Raw genomic sequence first — 19318 nt, 5'->3', positions numbered from 1 at the left:
AGCCCAAGCCTTTGGCAACCTTGGGAGAGGTCTCCTGTGGTCTGCTTCAGTCTCCTTATGCAGCTTCTGTAATGTGTGGCTGTCCCCACTTCTTTCCTCCGGCACTTTCCGTTTCAAGTCATAGAATCATAGAATGTATTCGGTTGGAAGGGCAGTGAGCAGGGACATCTTTGCTAGAGCAGGTTGCTCAGAGCCCCATTAACCTTGACTTTGAATCCAGGGATGGGGCCTCCACTACCTCTCTGGGCAACCTGTTCCAGTGATCTGCCACCCTCCTATTAAAGAACTTTTTCCTAATATCCAACCTAAATCTACCCTTTTCTGGTTTAAAACCATTACCCCTCGTCCTATTGCTACATGCCTTGTGAACAGTTCTTCCTCAGCTTTCTTATAGGCACCTGTCAGGTACTGGAAGGCTGCTAGAAGGTCCCCCCAGAGCCTTCTCTTCTCCAGGCTGAACAGCCCCATCAGAGGATGATCTCCTCTGTCAGATCATTCATAAAACCTGTATCTCAAAGAAGCCTCCAGACCCCAGACTCCACATCATGTCTATTGGGTGAGGGAGGTGGGACTGTCTTTCTTTGAAATATGTAATTATTTTTTCTCTGTCTCTTCTGGATGAGCTCCCAATAAATATTGAAAGGGGGCTCATTCTTCACCAGGCCTGTATTGTCTGCCCATCACTGGGTAGAGGCCCAACTAGGCAGGGACTGATGTGTGCTCAGTGTAAGGCCTCCTGCTGCCGCATCCTGACCGGGACGTTGGGTGCTGCTGGCCTGTACGCATTTGCTGCTAACGTCAAGTCTTTCAGTGACTTACCTGTTTGTTCTGTTCTGTCCCCCCCCAAGTTGGGAACCAGGCACTGGCTGCTGAATGTGCTGCTTCCTACTTGCTCTTCTATCCCATGGATGAGCCAATGTTGGAGAAAATGAAACAGTATCGCACAGAGCTGGGAGAGGACGCAACTGTCACAGCCAGAGAGGTAGTTACAACCCCAGGTCTGTATTTTTTGTCCCTCCCCTGTCCCATACAACAGGATCACAGCCCAGGAGACAAAAAGGGAAATAGGTTTCACTGCAGATGTGTGCCAAGCCCAGGACTAAAGAAACTGGAGCCTGAGTTTGCTTATACTATGTGCCAGGCGGGGTCCCTTCAGGACAGAACCAGGCTTTCATAGTGTACAGCAATGTGTTGGGGCAGGTTTCTGCCCTGGACAGGGATGGGGATGTCTTTTGTGGGGTGGTTGTTTGACAGCCTCTTTCCTTCCTCAGAGTATTCAACAGTATGTGCGGAGATCTTTGATGGAGAAGAAGCTGATTTATTATGCAGTGGAGCATCTAGGAGGAACTTTTAACGACCCTGTAAGTAACTGTATCATGTTAATCTTCCTGCTCTGATTTCACCAAGGCAGTTACCAGAATCACTTTAGTAGCACATGATCCAGAAAGGATCAAATGCTGATGAGAAGAACCCCCAAGTCCTTATGAGGTGGATCTTTAAGGCCTTTCCACTGCTCCAGGACTGAAGTTAGTTTGAAATTGCTGCTGTAACCATATGCATTAGCCCAATCTGGCTGTCATCAGAAGCGTGCCAGAACTGTTGGTCTGATATTCACTGGAGAAGTAGGATAAGCGACCAGCCATTTGACATGATCCAATGTGGGAGAAGTTTGTTGTGTACTGAACTGTCTGCATTTGTTCTTACAGGATCTTTGGACTCCAGATGAGCTGATTCCTGAAACCCTAAGGGAGAAACACAGGTAAGGTTGACCAAGTTGACTAGGACTGAAATGTAAATGCTGGAAGTAGAGGATGGGGTTTGACTGGTGGGGGTGTTACAAGGAACAGTAATACCTACTGAGGAGTGGGCAAAACAGGAACAGGAAGGGTATGAAATGCTACCACAGAGGAGGGTTAGGCATAGCTCTGTGTACTGACAGCCCTGGTCTCTGTTTTTTCCCTTGCTCCCGAGAGAGGATCAGGAGAAGCAAAAGCAGGAAACTCTGGATGTGGAAGAGAGGGAGAAGAGGGGTGAGTAAAAGAGCTTAAAGAACTTGGATGCAGTCAGCCAGGATTAGCCGGGCTAAGTGCTGTCCTTTCTTCCATCCTCAGACATTTGAATGCTAGCATAGTTGCAGTCTGACTTGAATGGCTCAGCAAGTCTTCTCACTGTTTCTTTTCTCCCTCTTTGATGCATGTGTAATCTTGCAAAATCTCGCTGCGTACATCTCTGGGATGGGAACTCAAAGAGCACTGTGGCTGGAGAAGCTGAGAGCAGTGGTGCCTGAATACGTGACAAGCCTGTGGACATGCAGCTCCCTGTTCAGTGTGGCAGGAGTGTCTACACCAAACCTGGTTTTCAACTCCACCAGCCCAACTTCAAACAACATTTTTCTGAAGGGGACAAAGAGAGAGGGGGGAAAATGGAAACTGAAACAGACGATTTGGCTTGGGCAAGTCTTTCCCTGAAAAACAAGTCGGAATGGTTTGTGGCTGAATGCTGTAGACTGCAGTGTGGAGCTCTGTGTTTGTCTGATCCTCTATTTTTATGCATGGACACACAGCCTTTTGCAGGGCTCTGTCCTGGAGTCTTTGCCTGAAGTGACCCCAAGTGATTCTCTGCTGTGATATGTGGGAGAGTAGATAATTTTGAGACCCTGAGTGCCTGAGCATTCCTGGCCATCCAAAGGTCAGAGGAAGGGAAAAAGGCCAAAGATCAAAAGATCAGATCACCAACTAATACCCGTTACTTCTCTTTGCGGGTTGGAGAAAGTAGAAAGATTCACTAGAGGTAGTTCTGGGATAAGATGTGTGATTCAAAGGAGGGTTCATGGAGGTGCTTACCTGCTTCTTTTCTCCAGAGCCTCACCCCAGTAGGCTGGACCTGTTCTGCTGTGATCCACAGTGCACTCACCTTTCCCCAGCTCCCTGCTGCTCTCCCAGCAAGCCCCAAGTCTCTGCTGGCTCCTGAAGCACTCGCTGTAGGCCAGCTTCCCCAGCTGATGCTCTGGTTCCCCTGAAGCATGTGAGGGATGCAAGTGGCCCAGGTCTGCGAGGATTGGGCACTTCTGGGGAACTGTCCTGTCTTCTCAGTGAATGTGTAGTGTCTCTACACTTCCTCATCCAGGCTGGGGGTTGGTGTCTGAGCGATTCTTGTCCAAAGCTTGCTCATGCCTATCTGTACTTGCTTCTCCAACAGGTCCTTTGCCTTTTGAGGGTATTGCTGTCACGATGGACTCCCGCCAGATGAATGGAACCCAGAGGGTTGTGTTCGACAGAGTGCTGACAGAGTCTGAGTGCAAGGACCTTCTCCAGCTGACAAAGGTGAGGCCTGGGTCTTGTAGGAGCTCCTGGATGTGTACTTTCCACCTCAGCAGGCAGAGTTGTGTTTCCATGGAGGAGAAATGGCAGCCTAGTGTGTGTCATCTGAATCCTTCTCTTCCAGGCAGCAGGAGAAGCAGGAGATGGCTACCGGGCAAGACGGTCGCCTCACACCCCACATGAGAGATTTGAAGGGTTAACCGTTTTGAAGGCCGTGCAGGTAAGTGGCTCTGTGTATCTGTCACCTTCTTGATTGTCCATAAAGAGTGTTTGCCACCTGAGTGTTTTTCTCTCTGAAGTGCACTCTGGATGGGGTCATGTGTGTGTTCTCTTCTTCACAAGCACATGTGTGATCTCCTCTGACCCTCTTCCTCCACAATCATGTCTGGGCACGTTGTACATTGAGGGCTTGACAAGTGCTTTCTCTCCTGTGAGACAGGGTTTTGGGATTGCTGTTGTGCCTGTGTGCTAGTCTTACAGACATGCTTAGCTTAGAATTGGAGAATAAATTAAGGTGGAAGGAGCCTCTGAGATCTCTAGTCCCTCCTGCTGCTCACAGCATGGTAACTCCAAAGCTAGATGACATCCCTCAAGGCTTTGCACAGGCCTGAACACCTCCGAGGGTGGAGATTCCCTAGCCTCTCTGGGTAGCTGTTTCAGTGCTGTACCACTGCCAGGGAGAAGAAGAAGTTTTCTTTATACCTAGCCAAAATTTCCCTTGCTGCAGCTTTCGTCTCTTGCCTCTTGTTTCTCCAGTGTGTCCCTCTGCGAAGAGACTGGCTCCATCTTCTCTGTAATCCCCTTTTAGGTGACAGGAGACTGTAGTTAGATCCTCCTTCAGCCTTCTCTTCTATTCTCTTGGCTGAAGAAACCCAGCTCCTTCAGCCTCTTTTCCTGAGTCATGTGCTCCAGCACCCCTGCCATCTTCAGATCCATCACTGAAGACTCACTCACTCCAGTTTGCCGGTGTCCCTTGTGTACTAGGGCATCCCAAATGATGCTGCATTCCGGATGTAGCTTCAGGTGCTGAGTAGAAGGAAAGAATTGCTCTAATGTACAGCTGTACTCCTGACTTACCTTTACCTGGGAAAATATGTTCTTTTCTTACATGTGTGACCACAGGACTTTACACAGGCCTCTTCTGTACTGTGTACGTGTATCGTTTCTTAGAGTGTCTTTGTATGTAAGTGTTCTAACAGGCTTGTTTTTCACTTGTAGCTAGCCCAGAATGGGGACGTGGACTGGAGAGATGCCAGATTGCTTCTGCGGGCCAGTGAGAAATCACGGAGAATCATAGAATCCTATTTTACTCCTGGGAGGAAACTCCATTTCTCATTCACACACCTTGTGTGCCGCACGGCTGTAGACGGTAAAGAATCTTTCACTCTCTTAGTCCCTGTCTCCTAGAGGGTCTCCTTCTCAGTACCAGCCACGTGCTCTCAGGAGACTGTCTTCCATTCACTGGGCCCCCTTCTCTCTGCCTTATTCTTTCTTGAAACTGAAAATGCCCATATTCATTTTTGTAACTTCCCTTTTCAGAGGAACAGGAAGGTCGCATGGATCTTAGTCATCCTGTCCATGCTGATAATTGTCTCTTGGATCCTGAGGGGCAAGAGTGCTGGAGAGAACCACCTGCCTACGTGTACAGGGACTACAGGTAAGGAAAGAAGGGGAACTGCATTAGATCATGTGGAGATCAGAAAGTCTTCCTGGCCCTGTCAGAGGATGAGCTCTGCTTATAGAAACCAGGTGATGGGTTGTTGGCTCACAGCCAGCCAGGACTGTAGCATCAGGCAGAAGGCTGCACCAGTGGCTTCAGCACATGGTGAGAAACACCTTCCCTAGGCTGGTAAGAAGATCTGCCCTTTCTGCCTCCTCACAGCTAGCATTAACAGAGAGCAGAACGAGGCTGGGAGGCCGCATGAACTATAACCATGATATCATATTGCTGTCTTGTGGGTCTACCACAGTACTACAGTTCCTGACAGCCCTTATGACAGTCTCTTTCTTCTAATCATCTTCCTTCTTTCACTGTTTTCCATGCGCTACAGGAAAGGGAGAACCAGGCTCTTTGCATTTCCTTTGTTTGAGCGGTCAGTGTAGTTTGGTTTCTCTCCTTTCATCACTCTCAAGATTCACTGCCAATACTTTGTGTTCAGTTTCTCCATTCCATGTGAGAGTTTTTTTCCACTCTGTGGTAGGTTTTGTTACTCTTCTCTGCAAGAACCTGAAATGTATTTTAAAGATGGTAACAGTTGTTGCACAATGGAGCCAAATTAGGTCAGTTTGCTACAGCTGATTCCCCCGCTTTAATGTCCCATGCCTGGGCATCCAGGAACCTTATTTGCTTTTTCTTTGAGTGGTAGCTGTATCCAGAGCAGAAATCTCTGAGCAGCCTATGGTAAGAATGTAGGACTTAGAGGGAATTCCAGTAGCAATGAGTTAATTTCCCTTCTGATATAGATGTTAACTTGGTTTAGTCAGATTGTAAAGTTACCAGGCTCTGTCATGTAACTGGTTAATCTCTGTCCCTCCTGTGGGAAAGCTGTCCTGTCACCTCACTCCTCCCTGGGTAGGGACCTTCTCTGACTTCTGCTTGAATGTATATTAAAATATCTTCCCGGGATCTATGCCACTGAGCTATTTCTAGGAGTATTCCTGTCTTCTTGCAGGGTGAAGTGTGATTGACCAAACAGTTCACAAGGGGTGAGCTCTTCCAGTGTACTTTTGAAAGAGGTCCCTGTGCTCCAGACTTCCTGGATCTTTTCTGTGTGTTTGTGCTGTGGTCATTAATGAAACTATTGAACAGGATTTGGCCCAGGGGTGCAGGAGTCCCTGTGCTCCTCCTCCTCCAGGTGAACAGTGCCAGCGGAGCACTAGTCAGCGTGCTGTTCACACAGTCTTCTTCACTTTCTCTGCATTCATCAGTGTCCAGGTTTTTAGCTGAGACAGAGCTGGGTTTCTTTTTAGTAGCTAGAATAGCGCTGTGTTTTGGTTTCAGCCTGGGATTTGTTATGAGAGAAACACCGATGGCATACCAGTGAAGGAGTTCGTGTTTTGTTAGTCTGCAAACACAAGATCTAAGGGGGTGAGGAATATTTAAATTAATAAGCTAGATTGGCATTTGAATATGCCAATGGGATGTTCCATATCATATAATGTCACGTTCAATATATTAGTGAGGGTCTTTTCCTCTCTTGCTTCTCTGGCTTTCACTCGGGCTCTCGCTCTTCCAGGATTGCAGTTTCAGTTTGGGATTGTCGCTCCTCCGGGATCGTTATCTGGGAACGGGCTGGGCTTGGTCAGTGGGTGGTGAGCAGTTGCACTGTGTGTCATACATTTTCATATATTATTATTGTTGTTGTTGTTATTTTAACATCAATATTATTTTAAGTTTTATTTTATTTCAATTATTAAATTGTTCTTATCTCAACCTACAAGTCTCCTTACCCTTACCCCTCCAGTTCTCTCCCCTATCACCTGGGGGAAGGGGGAGTGAGTGAGCTGCTGTGTTTGGCTGCTAGCCAAGTGCCAGCCAAGTGAAACCACCACGATCAGTAATTTCTTTAGTGGCACCATTCTCCATACTTCTGCCAGAGTCCAAACTGCTGAGATTGAGCACAGTGATTTTCCCTCGGAAATCAACTCTTCTGTCAAAGACTGTGTAGCTGGCCCAATCTGCTTTTAGTACCCCTTTTAAGATAATTTTCCATTCACCTCTTGTCCTTCAATTATCCTTCTCCTCAGAAATGGAGTCTAAAGCCCTGCAGACTACTGAGATCAGGCTACCAGGCCTGTTCACACTTCAACCATTATCCTGACCGTCCTGCCCCCGCGTGCCTGTGAGAGCTATCCTTGCTTTTCTCCAGTCATGTTACCACTCTGACTTCACAGGGTTACTAAAGCCATATGGCAGAAGAGCTATAACATCCTGGGTTCCAGAGTTGGCCATCTCACTGTCCTTATGTCATTTATGTTTTACTTCAGCAGCCACAGTGTTGATTTCAATTTCATTCTCCTAGTCCCATTAATGAGCCCCTGACATTTTATATCAGCTTAATTGAATATCAAGAGGAACTCAAGTAGTTTGTGGTCCATTCTTTTACCTAGTTGACAGTGGTCTCACCTGCACTGCACAGTGACCTCATTACTTCTCTTTTTGTCTAACATTAGTAAAGAAATTTATTGGGTTAGTTTTATTTTCTGCATCCACCAAACCTCTTTTTGACCATTCTGATGTTACCCTGCAGTTCCTTGACCCTTAACACGTGGCTTTCTTTGCTGATCACTCTCCTTTTCTATGCTTTGGATTATTCTCAATCTTAAAATATAAAATATGTCTTGCCAGGTCAGAACCAAGGTCCGTCTAGTGCAGGGCATTGTCACAACAGTACCACAGATGCATGCTGCAGAAGGTTTAAAAATAAAGGAAAACAAAACCAAACAGGACAAGCTCAGAGAGCTCACTCCCTGCAGTACTCTCCTGGCCTCCTGTGGCGTGCAGCTCAGGGACTCCCCTGCACCAGGCACTGCTGTATTTAACACCCCCAAATGGATTCTCCTTTTAACTGGTGTGCTTGCTTTTTGAACCTGTGGTATCATTCAGGTACCACAGGTTCAAATGTGTTCAAATGTCACAGCCTCCTGTGACAAAGAGGGTGGAGAAGCACCTCGCAGGAATGAGCTTCACTATCCATATGTCCCTCTTCTTTTTGTTCACAGTGGCATTCTCTACCTCAATGATGACTTCCAAGGTGGGGGCCTTTTCTTCACCGAAATGGACACTGTGACTGTCACAGTAAGTCTAGGACTGGCCAGAAGAAGGAGGGAGCACGGAGAGTGAGACTTAGTCTGGGTGGGAGGAAACTAGTTGGTTATTGGATCCCACCACTCCAAAAACAATCCAGTGCTGGTGCTGTGGCAGATTCAAATAGGGGCAACTAAAGGCAAATTGAGGCAAATCCCAGACAGCGTAGAGGTTAACTCCATCCTAGCTGAGAAGTTCCAGGCTCAGCTCTTCCAGTCTGTGGGTGTCTGTGACGTAGGTTGTCCCTTTGATTCTCTCTGTCAGTCCCCAAGGTCTATCTTGCTCGTAGACTGGCAGCAGATGCCTAGTGGCTCTCTGCTGCTCCACATCCCCCGAGGCAGCATGACCTCTGTAGAAGGCCCATGTACCCCGGAGCAGGGGGCTGCTGTCTTCATTGTCTCTTCTCTCTCGCCTGGCAGGCTGAGGTGCATCCTAAGTGTGGGAGGCTGGTAGCCTTCAGCTCTGGCAAGGAGAACCCCCATGGCGTGTGGGCAGTGAGCCGTGGGAGGCGGTGTGCCATTGCTCTCTGGTACACACACTCCCAGGAGCATGCTGAGCAGGTAAAGCACCACGCTGGAGAAATGGGTACAAGTACCTCCAAGCTAGATCAAATCCCTCTGAGGAATGGCTTGTGCGCTTTCCCATGGGGCAGGGCCTAGTGCTTCAGCTGAGGGTTGTCCTCTGACAAGGTACCTGGTGGAGGGGCCAGCCTGTGGTGGGTCTCGCAAGAGAGAATGGGCTCTGGTGGGGGTTGGATGGGTGTGGGAACGATGAGATGGGTCTCGTCAGCCCCTGTGAGCAGGAGAAAGACCCTAGCAGGGAGGGGTTCACATGGTTTCTGTCTCCATGGCTGCAGGAGCGAGTGAAGGCAGAGGAGCTGATGGAGCAGAGGGACATGAAGCAGGACCAGCCTGATGGAGAAGAACATCATAGGGCTGATCACAGCGGCAGATCCTCCTCAGAGCCTCCCATTCCCAGCAGTGAAGCCAGGCCCATGAGCCGGAGACACAAGCCTGGCTCAGACAGGACACAGCACCCCAAGGAGCTGCGGGTTAGAGATGAGTTCTGAGCGCATAGGGCCCTGGAGACAGGACTGGCACACACCATGGCCTGGCAGGTCGTGGTGGCACCAGGACCACCGAGGCCTGGAGCAGTGTATTAGCATGCTAGAGCCTTAGTGATGGGGAGGGATGCAGCTTTCTTCTCTGTGACACCCCAGCAGCTGAAAGATGGGAGCAGGGACAGAGTATTAAAGTCAGTGACACCAGGAGCTTTCTTCACTGCCTCACCAAAGTGTTTGTGTCACTCAGAAGTGAGAAGGCAGGTTCTCTTCACCCCGCTTCTCTCAGTAGCAGCTGCTTGGTCATCCAGGGCCAAATCCAAGAGGAGGAGGAGGAGCCTGGGGTCTTTCAACAAGGGCTGTCTTACATTCAGGAACTCAAAACAGAAGCCTCTGAATTTCCTAGATACCTGCACACTCCAGAACCTCGCAACTGCTCTGAGAGAGGGAAGGTGAGGGACTGTGAATATATGGAATAAAAGCAAAATGCTGGACACGGATGTTGGTGGGAGCTTGAGTAGCTTGAGTCTGTACACCAGGAGGGAGACATGCATGCTCATTGCTGATGGAAATTTAATTAACAAATGATGGAAGGAGATTGAGCCCTCAGTGAAAGAAAACAAACAAAGTATTTGCCCAGATGCCAGCTACTTCCGATAAAGGAGAGCAAGAGAGAAAGTCAGCTCTGCCATGACTAGCCCCTGGAAAGGGTGGGGACTGCTTCTCTTAAAGAAAAAGCGATGTATACCCATGTTTCCTTGCAGCAAGGCCTTTTTTTTTCCCCTTCTCCATGCACCAAATTGCCCCTGAAAGCAGAATTTTGTTTATCATTTTCCACCCTGATACAAAGACAATCTGCTGTCACTGCCCTGGGGATTAGTGTCCCGAGATGAGATTATATTGTAACCAGACAGGAATTGAATGGGGTGGTTATGAAGTATCAAAAAGAGCAGTGACCTTTTTCCTGGGAAGCATTAGAGCCAGAGATCAGTCTGCAGTCATGACATACCCAGGCCTGGAGGAAAGTTGTGCACAGAGACCCCTCCAGCTACAGTTCAGATGGAAGGAATCTGTAGGGCCAGGGCCAGTGGTGTAAGAGGTGGGTGGGTGATCCCATCATCGCTTTCTGTGGAAAGGGAAGTCTTTCCTCAGTCTGAATCCATGCACTTCCTTAATACACAAGCTTGGGAAGCCTACATTGGTGACCCTTTTGGCCTCCCATTCTCCCCAGGGTCACAGGAAAAAGGCAATTTGATGTGTGCATTTCAGACTCCCTCACATCCTAGCGCTCACACGTCCATCCTGATGACTTACATGGGGATGCTGGATGGTTCCTGCTTGATGAGGGCATGTTGCGGGGTGAGGGGCCAGTGTCCACATCTCTGGCTTGCTTTGGCCAAAGGTGGCTTGGGTGATTAGACTGATGGCCTCCTGACGTCAGATGAGATCCGTTAAAAGGTATTTATCTCGGGCTTGGGCCAAAGCCGCGGGAGAGATTAAAAGAGATTGAGGCCAAGATAATCCCCTCGCAGCATCCCACTAAAGTGGCTGCCAAAAGGCACGCCACCAAATCTTTTGCCACCCCTGGCCCCTGTGCCCAGTTCTGGTTTCCCCATGCAAAGCCCAGTTTGCTGCCCAGAGAGGGTGTGACCCTGGCCCTACCATGGGTTTTCCCTTGGCAGGGCCACCATGGGTGGCACCATCCCTCTTCCTGCCCTGCCCAGGACACGAGTGGCACACTGTCCTTGGGAAAATGGGAATTCCTGTGGTCTGTGAGGTGCAGCAAGCCCTGCCCCTGTGGTTGATAATCCCAGCCTGTTCTGGCTAATCTCCACTTTATTAGTTTGTTGCTGATATAAACAGAGGGATTCAATCCGCCTGTGATGGTTTCTTTCCCTTCAGGAGCAGCGTGCTACTCTCTCTTTTCACCCCTCCCCATCCACCTGCTTTGCATTACGTCCCAATCCGATTTCCCCAAGTCTCTGGTGTCTGATTTAATTTGCCTGACGCTGCTCCTGGAATCAGCCCTCCCCTAACCCCTCCCGACCACAGCCTTCCAGCTCCCCATGGGGAGATCAGTCCTGGGAGAGGCTGAGGAGCAGAGAGGGAGCAAGGCACTCGCTGGGTTGACGGGCAAGACTGACTGGAGACCACACAAGGTCAAGGGGCTTCTGCCATTCTCAGCGGGGGAGGCAGGCCCTGAGAGTCCCATCCAGGGGGGACTGAAACCCACCTCACTCTACAGATCCCGGTAAGGATGCTGCCGCCTTCTGATTCCTGAGGTCCCCTGGGTGAGCCTGGCACTTGGGACGCTGGGTTTCCTGGTGTGGTTCTGTGGGGAATCTGTATGTGGACTGATCCCACCTGAGGATGTGGGAGGGAAAATCATGGTGGGGAAGGAATTGGGGTTAGCACTGAGATGTCTTTATGATGATGAGGGGCTTTGCACTGGGATGGCGTTGCTCATTCTCCCCTTTGCAGGAAAATCTCACCAGTTTCCAGACTAGAACAGGAGGGTAGCACCTCCCTGGAGGGACCTGATGTTTGCTACCTGTGCACAGTCCTGCACTCCGGAGTGCTCCTGTGTACACCTCTCTGCAACTGTCTGCTTTTCTGGATGGAGAAGGAGCTCTCAGAAAGCAAGGAGCAGAGTAGAGTAATTTTACCCTGGCCTTTGATCTCCACCACAAGAGAGGGGGATCATCTCTGTATCTGGCTCTGCAAGGAGCCCAGGGTCACCAGGCTGAGCGTGTAAGGCCAGCCAGGGATTACACAGAGACCCAGGGATGCTGACTATTAATACTCCATCCTCCCTCCTGCACCTTTCCCTTTTCTATTTGCAGCCCTCTCCCAGCATCCCAGGGGGACCAATCCCTCCTCAGTGTGGGGGAAAATACCTGGAGGATAGGAAACAAGGCGGTTCACCTTCTCTTTCTTTCCACCCATCACTTGCACCCTGATTCTCACAAGGGAGCAATGCAGGTGGCTCAGTGGGACAGCCCCTGGGGTGCCAGCTGGGCCTCTGCTGTGACATGGTGCAAGGGACAGAGCCACTGCCCTGAAAAGTCATGGTGTGGCAGCAAAGGGCAGAAGGTGGATGATTCCAGACTCCCCTCAGCCTCGCAACACAGCAGAGGCGTTTGGTCTGCTAAGAGCAGACACCCAAGGGCTCAAGATGGGTCTGGTTGTCCCCAAACAGAAGTGCTACAGCAGGTGCCTCCAGCAAGTTTGTAAAAAAAAGGCAGGAGGGGAAAGAACCGTCATGTTGGATAGCAGAAGAAATGAAATGTGGTTTCAAAAGCCAAGAACTATGAACTGGATGAGCACAGCCAAGGCAGAGCTCAGAAGAGATGACTTGACTAAGCCCAGGCTCTGTTTGGCCGTGCTGTGCTCCTCAGTGATGCTTGCAGGAGATACAACTCTGTGGAGCAGTGCTGGTGCCGAGGTCCTCCTCTCAGAAGCTCTTTGCAATGCTGGGCTGGTGGTGGTGAACTGCTTTTTCAAAAGTATCTAAGGACTCATTTTCCTCTGTTGCGTAGCATCCACCTGAAAGAGCCCTTACTTCCAGAAAGCACTGAGCGTGCACCCTTTAGAAGCCTTCCCCATTAAAACCAGGCTGGGCAGCTACCATGAGCAACCATGAGCTGATCCGCAGATCCCCAAGAAATGTGCATCCCTAAGTCCCACTGGTCACAGCAGGACCGTGCCTTGGCCAGACTCCAAACTCCGTTCTTCTTTCCTCTGTTCTTCCCCCATTTCCTGTCCTAAATTTACATGACCATGATGAGCTGCTCTTTTGCACACCTGGGAGGCAGCTGCACTGTGCTGGGAACAGGTAACTCACTCTGCAAATTGCTCTGGGATGTGACAGGTGGAGGTGACAGGCAAAGCTGGAGCTATTATCACTCATCTGTGACTCCTTGTCCTTCTGAGGCTGAGAACAATTCCCAACTTCATTTAGAGTGTTCCCTCAAAGGGATTTAAAGGTTCGGACAGAGTCCTGGACCTGAGCGGCACCTTCTCTGTATTTAGCTCTTTTTATCCATTCTTGACATCATGCTCCTGCCCTTTGACCTGCCTGCCAGCTCTGAGAGACCCTCATCTGCTTGTGCAACTTCACAGAGCAGGCGCCTGTGAACCAGCTCTCCCGTGCTAGTGCCAGCGTTGAGGAAGAAACACCCAGGGAAGGGAAGGGAATAGTACAAAAGCATGAGAGATGCAAGGAAGACTGGGGATCCGATGGGTGATGAGGAGGACGTGTGCAGCCAGCTTCACCTGGAGCAGGAATTGGAAGGAGGATTGCTCCCATCTCCATGCAGGTCTGGCTGGGCAAAACCAGAAGTCCACAAAGACAGATTAGGGCAAGTGGATGGACACTGATCTCAGATGGCCAAAGGTGTGTGAAATGACAGGCTGGAAAGCTTGGAGACCAAGCAGATGAGACTGGAAGGAGAGAGTTAGAGGGAAGAGGTGGCCCAGCAGGAAAAGGCAATTTAACAGTTAGGGCTGATGGAGGAGACAGAGGATCAGTCCTGGGTAAAACTGAGAAAGGGGAAGGTGTGGACAACAATGGTAGGGCTGGTCTCCACCAGAGCAGATGGAGGTTTAAGTTTGACAGTTGCTGTGCTGGGAGGCAGCAACTAGAGCTGCACACAGTCTGCGGGGCTTGACTGCACATCAAAGCTGAGGGACAAACACAAGAGATAGATAAGGAGGACGTGCAGCCCCCTACTGAAAGCTGCAAGGCCTTTCCCAGCATCTCACCAGTCTGCCAGACAGTTGAGAGATCGCGTGGGTTGCCCAGCTCCTTCCCAAAGGAGGAGGAATGCATTCAGGTGGGTTTTCATGGCCAGTGTCACTCAATCAGGCACAGTTATGCAGTACGTACCAGTCTTAATCTGCAAAGTATGGCCTGAAATAGCCTCCCTCTGGGATAAGCTCATGCCTCCTGGGAGCTGGGGGACACCTGTGTCTCCCTGTTTCCCCTCTGCTCAACTCATGCCTCAGGAGTCATTGACCAAGCAGAAACTCACTCTGCCTGGAGGATGATAAAAAGGACATGGACCTACTGGAGCGAGTCCAGAGGAGGCCAGGAGGATGATCCAAGGGCTGGAGCACCTCTCCTATGAGGACAGGCTGAGAGAGTTGGGGCTGTTCAGCCTGGAGAAGAGAAGGCTCTGGGGAGATCTTATAGCGGCCTTCCAGTACCTGAAGGGGCTACAGGAAGGCTGGGGAGGGACAAGGGCAGGGAGTGACAGGACGAGGGGTGATGGTTTTAAACTGCAAAAGGGGAGAGTTAGATGAGACATGAGGAAGAAATTCTTTGGTGTGAGGGTGGTGAGACACTGGCACAGGTTGCCCAGAGAAGCTGTGGCTGCCCCCTCCCTGGAAGTGTTCAAGGCCAGGCTGGATGAGGCTTTGAGCAACCTGGTCTAGTAGAAGGTGTCCCTGCTGATGGCAGGGGGGTTGGAACTAGATGAGCTTTAAGGTCCCTTCCCACCCAAACCATTCTATGATTCTATGAAAGGAAAGGCAGAGAGATTCTGGGGGGAAACTCAAAGAGCTGGACGAAGCAGCAAGGAAAGCTGGGATTTGGGAGCTGCCTGCATGTGCTTGCCCGCAGCAAGAGAGCAGCCTGGCCTGGGAGGACCCAAAGCCCCATTGGCTGTAAGAAACAAGGCCTTTCAGGCAACAGGCCAGAAGAGGATGGAGGAAATGAGACCCACAGGGACCAGGAGAAATTCTGCAGATGCTGCTGGAGCACTTTTTGGCCTTGGGGCAAAGCGCTGGTTCTAATGATGAGGAACTCCTGGAGCAGAGATGGACACTCACACCTACCCAGGAGAACAATTGAAGCAGTAAAGACCAGATTTTTCTCCAAGACTGGAAAATGCTAGAATCACTGTTGAAGTTTTAAGTGCACATAACAAGGAAGAGAGAACAAAACAGAGGTGCTGCATAATCATATGGTACCCCTGTATCCTGAATATGGATTACAGTTCTGGTTCACTGCCCTCTCTGCAAAAATGTAGTGTCTACACTCTGTAAACAACCAAAAAGGGCTTAGAGAACAACAGAGGTAATAGGATGTAACAGCTTACATGGGAGGAATGACTAATTGTGTTCTGCAGTCTGTAAAAGAGATGGATATGACAAAGATCTATAAAAAAACAGTTGATGCTGAGGTGAGTAGAGACCAGTTATTTGCTGATTCTTCCAACTCAAAAGCTAGGTACGACCAAGTGGAACTAGTGCATTCGGAATAAGAGAACCAGGAGCTTCTTAGCCAAGCATGACACTAAGCTGTGGAAGTCCTCACCATGGAGGATGCTAAATTTCAGCATTGGGTGCAAAAAGCGTATGGACAAATGCATAGAAGTAAAGTCCGTCAAGAACTTGCATAGAGTAATGCTGCCTCTAGCTTTGGAAGTCAATGAAAAGCTGGGGCTAGGAAAGTAGGAGAAATACAACTGTCTGCTTATGCTGTTCTTAGATCATTACCCACCTTTTGTGGTTTTTTTGATGGGAAACTAGAGTGGAACCCTGACAGAGCACCTCAACAGCCCCTAGATTTCTTTGGTAGTCAAAAAGCTGGTGGGCACTGACCAGTAATGCTTTGCCACTGGGCTCCCTCCATCAAGTTTTCTCATCCTAGAGATGAGATGGACAGCTTGGCCATGGATGGGGAGAAGCTGATGAAGAGGACCCAGGACTTGGCAGGGCCTGGAATGGGGAGGTTATAAATAAAAAGTTGAGGGGGCAAGTGCAGCTAGAACCTCAGAAAGAAGTTCTGGAGGTCTTCAGCATCCCAGTGTACAAGTAAGGAGGATATAAGACCAAATGGACCTTTCATCAGGCCCAGTACAATCTTCCCAAACACTAACAGCTTTGACCAGATACATCATGATATTACCAACCATTCAGCCGAGAAATGCTTGCCAAGCCCTTATCAGAGATGCCTACGTTTTGCATAACTTGGCAGTCATACTAGTGCCCTTTCTACCTCACACCTCTCTCCTTTGATTTGTCTCACCAGAATCAAGGCTGCTCCACGTGGAGGACCCACCCCTAGGTCAGAAAGATGGGGGAAATGGAACAGATGAAGCAGGAGGCTGAGCAGCTGAAGAAGCAGATTGCGGTAATGCTGGCAACAGTCAGGAAACTGCCGAGAGTGTCTATCCTGTGTGGAAGTCCCCAAGTTCCCCTCCTTAGTTACAACTTGGAGTTGAGCTTTCTCTATCTACATCCTTGGAGCCCCCTGCAGTTCTGGACAGCCCTTCAAGTGCTAATGGAGATCTTCATAGTGTGGTGGGGGGAAGAGGGGGAGAGGAAGGGAGAAAGGCGGCGATTCTACAACAGTGAGAAGGAACTGGCCACAGGCATCTGTCTGCAGGGGAGCAAAGAACATCCCCAGGACCCGCTCTGTCTGCAAGGCAGCTGGTGTCCTGCCAGGGGGGAGGATGCATGGAAAGGGTATAGCATGGCAACTGGATGCTGAGTAGCTTCTGGCTCACCTTCCTGATGTTTGACTGGTGCTGAGGTGCTCTGGTTACAGACCAGGACTCCCCTGTGCTGGCCACAGTCCAAACACAGCAAAGCCACAGGTCCTACTTCTAGCAGCCCCCAGGTTCTTGGGTATGCCCCTGAATTTCATGTGCCATTGCCTTCATCACATGGCTTTTTTCTGTCTCATCTGCTTTTGTCTCTTCTCCAGGATGCCCGGAAAGCCTGTGCAGACACAACACTTGCTCAGGTAAGGGACAGAGCTGGCTAGGCAGGTGAGCATGTCAGCTCCACTCCAACAGGGACTGTCTACAGTTGGGAAGCAGAGTTAGGAGTTAGAGATATGGGGAGCAGGAAAGCTCCTGCCAGTCCAAGATTAATTCTTTCTCCCCCTCCCCTGCCTACTCTTTCCTCAGATTGTGTCTGGAGTGGAGGTTGTTGGCCGCATTCAGATGCGGACCCGAAGGACCCTGCGTGGGCACCTGGCCAAGATCTACGCCATGCACTGGTCCACGGACTCCAAGTGAGAGAGATGCTGCTGATCTGCTGGGTGCAGAGCAGCACGTGGGTGTGAAGGGCAAGAAGGATCTGATGGGAAGAGAGCCACTAATATGATCTTGTTCCTCCCTCACAGACTTCTGGTCAGTGCCTCACAAGATGGGAAACTGATTGTGTGGGACACATACACAACTAACAAGGTAGGATTCAGATGGCTGCAGCAAACCAGGATGCTGGAGTGGGTCCCCTTGGAGCTGGTGCCCTTGTCCTGCTCTCTCTGCTGCCAGAGTCCCGACGTGGTTTCTTGTCTCCTCCCAGGTTCATGCCATCCCTTTGCGTTCTTCCTGGGTCATGACCTGTGCCTATGCCCCCTCAGGCAATTTTGTGGCCTGTGGGGGCCTTGATAACATGTGCTCCATCTACAACCTCAAGACTCGTGAAGGCAATGTCAAAGTGAGCAGGGAGCTCTCAGCCCATACAGGTGCGTGTGCTGCCTGCCTGCACCCTGGGTGCCCTCCGCTTCCACACCTCACTCTTCTAGCCCTGTCCTGTTTCTCATATGTCCTTGTTCCCCCTTTCCAGGTTACCTCTCCTGCTGTAGATTTCTTGATGACAACAATATTGTGACTAGCTCTGGAGATACCACATGGTGAGTGTTACCTTCCGCACCCTAGTGACATGGCCTCTGGCTCTTCGAGGCACAGCTCACATCAGCACACGCATTCCTTTTGCTCTGCAGCAATCCACTATCTAAGGACAAGTTGCTCCCACACAGGGAAGCCATGCAGAGCACCTTAGGAAGCCAGATCCATTCTTCCTCCCTTGGCAGAACATGTGCTTCTTCTCCTGGTTGAGGACAGGTCAAGATGCAGGTCTATTGGTGAAGTGGTAGGGACCATGTCATCAGCTCTCACAAAGCAAAATGTCCTCTATCCCAGGACACAAAACATGGTAAATTTATGTGAAGCTCACATACAAGCTCCAACTTCTCAAGTCTTACCCACTGTGCAAGGGACACCTGCAAAGCTAGTGAGTGCCTGGATACTTTGGTTCCTGGCTCTCAGGTCTCGCTGTGCTGTGGCTCTGAACAGTGCTGAGGTGTTATTCACACCCACCCCATCCCAACACCTGCTTTGGAAAAACCTCTTGACCAAGGCTGAGTCAGGATGTGGCATTTCCATCGTGGTTACCCAGGGCTTGTTTGCCTGTCCATAGCGCAGGATCCCAGTGAACATGGCCTGGGCACCCTACGAGCGTGGGTACAGCAGACCTTTTTCAGCTGTTTGCCTGTAGATCCTTCTTACCTCCTCTCAGCATTCCCTTCAACTGGTGCAGTTATGGGAATGTGGCCAAACTTCGCACCCCCCAGCCTTAGTCTAACTCTGCATTGGCAAAGGTATGACCAGCAGCAGCTGTGAAGGTATCTCCTGTTGTATCCAGCTGACTCCAGCAATGCTCTCACTCATTTGCACGTGCTGTAGCCAGGCCTGTAGCTTCCTTCCCTTTGTTTGTGAGTGGGACAGCTCCTCAACCCAGCTGTAGATCTGCTCTGCCTGGGTTGGCTCTGAGAATTTCTCTCCTCTCCCACAGCGCGCTCTGGGACATTGAGACGGGACAGCAGAAGACTGTGTTCCTGGGTCATACCGGAGACTGTATGAGCTTGGCTGTCTCCCCAGACTTCAAACTCTTCATCTCTGGGGCTTGCGATGCTACTGCCAAACTGTGGGACGTGCGGGAGGGCACCTGCCGTCAGACCTTCTCAGGGCACGAGTCCGATATCAATGCCATCTGCGTACGTATGCTCTCTGCACAGTGGTGGGGGGTAAGGAAAACGGAAGGTGGGCCAGCTCTGAAACAGGGTCTTGGGACAAGGTTGAAAGAAGCTGTCAACAGTCGTGCGGGGAACAAGGGTCTCAGGAGATCTGCTTCATGATCCAGCCTCAAGCTGGGAGGCCCTGAGTTCACTGAAGTTTGGAGGCTGGCTCTTCCCAGGGACTGGGGCACCGAAGCATCCTAGGTCTGACTCAAAGCCCTACTTGGACTCAGCAAGCACACCGTGGCCTGTGGAGCTCAGCTCCCTGACACAGGTGCTGGTGCAGCTTTGCAGATAGCAGCTGTTGAGGACCACAG

The 19318-nt window shown here is 50.3% G+C and overlaps 2 protein-coding genes across 2 annotated transcripts in view; both read left to right on the top strand.

Moving 5' to 3' along the window:
• P3H3 (prolyl 3-hydroxylase 3) overlaps positions 1-9323 on the top strand; it is a gene marked incomplete at its 5' end in the record, with an annotated part of 10858 nt that extends 1535 nt beyond the window's left edge. Inside the window, 11 exons of the mRNA XM_029087531.1 lie at positions 849-982; positions 1272-1361; positions 1707-1759; positions 1972-2030; positions 3199-3323; positions 3445-3540; positions 4539-4689; positions 4860-4977; positions 8043-8118; positions 8547-8687; positions 8984-9323. Coding sequence (XP_028943364.1) covers positions 849-982; positions 1272-1361; positions 1707-1759; positions 1972-2030; positions 3199-3323; positions 3445-3540; positions 4539-4689; positions 4860-4977; positions 8043-8118; positions 8547-8687; positions 8984-9196 — 1256 coding nt within the window. The remainder of the gene's footprint in view (positions 1-848; positions 983-1271; positions 1362-1706; positions 1760-1971; positions 2031-3198; positions 3324-3444; positions 3541-4538; positions 4690-4859; positions 4978-8042; positions 8119-8546; positions 8688-8983) is intronic.
• A 6945-nt stretch (positions 9324-16268) lies between these two features.
• The window catches only part of GNB3 (G protein subunit beta 3), a 5322-nt gene continuing 2272 nt past the window's right edge, over positions 16269-19318 (top strand). Inside the window, exons 1-7 of the mRNA XM_010178219.1 lie at positions 16269-16325; positions 16902-16940; positions 17107-17213; positions 17325-17388; positions 17507-17669; positions 17771-17837; positions 18779-18980. Coding sequence (XP_010176521.1) covers positions 16269-16325; positions 16902-16940; positions 17107-17213; positions 17325-17388; positions 17507-17669; positions 17771-17837; positions 18779-18980 — 699 coding nt within the window. The remainder of the gene's footprint in view (positions 16326-16901; positions 16941-17106; positions 17214-17324; positions 17389-17506; positions 17670-17770; positions 17838-18778; positions 18981-19318) is intronic.

Source organism: Antrostomus carolinensis, unplaced genomic scaffold (genome assembly GCF_000700745.2).
Source record: "Antrostomus carolinensis isolate BGI_N321 unplaced genomic scaffold, ASM70074v2 scaffold8441, whole genome shotgun sequence".
NCBI lineage: Eukaryota > Metazoa > Chordata > Aves > Caprimulgiformes > Caprimulgidae > Antrostomus > Antrostomus carolinensis.
The sequence above is the reverse complement of the archived record's forward strand: the minus strand, read 5'-3'. Positions and strand labels throughout refer to the sequence as shown.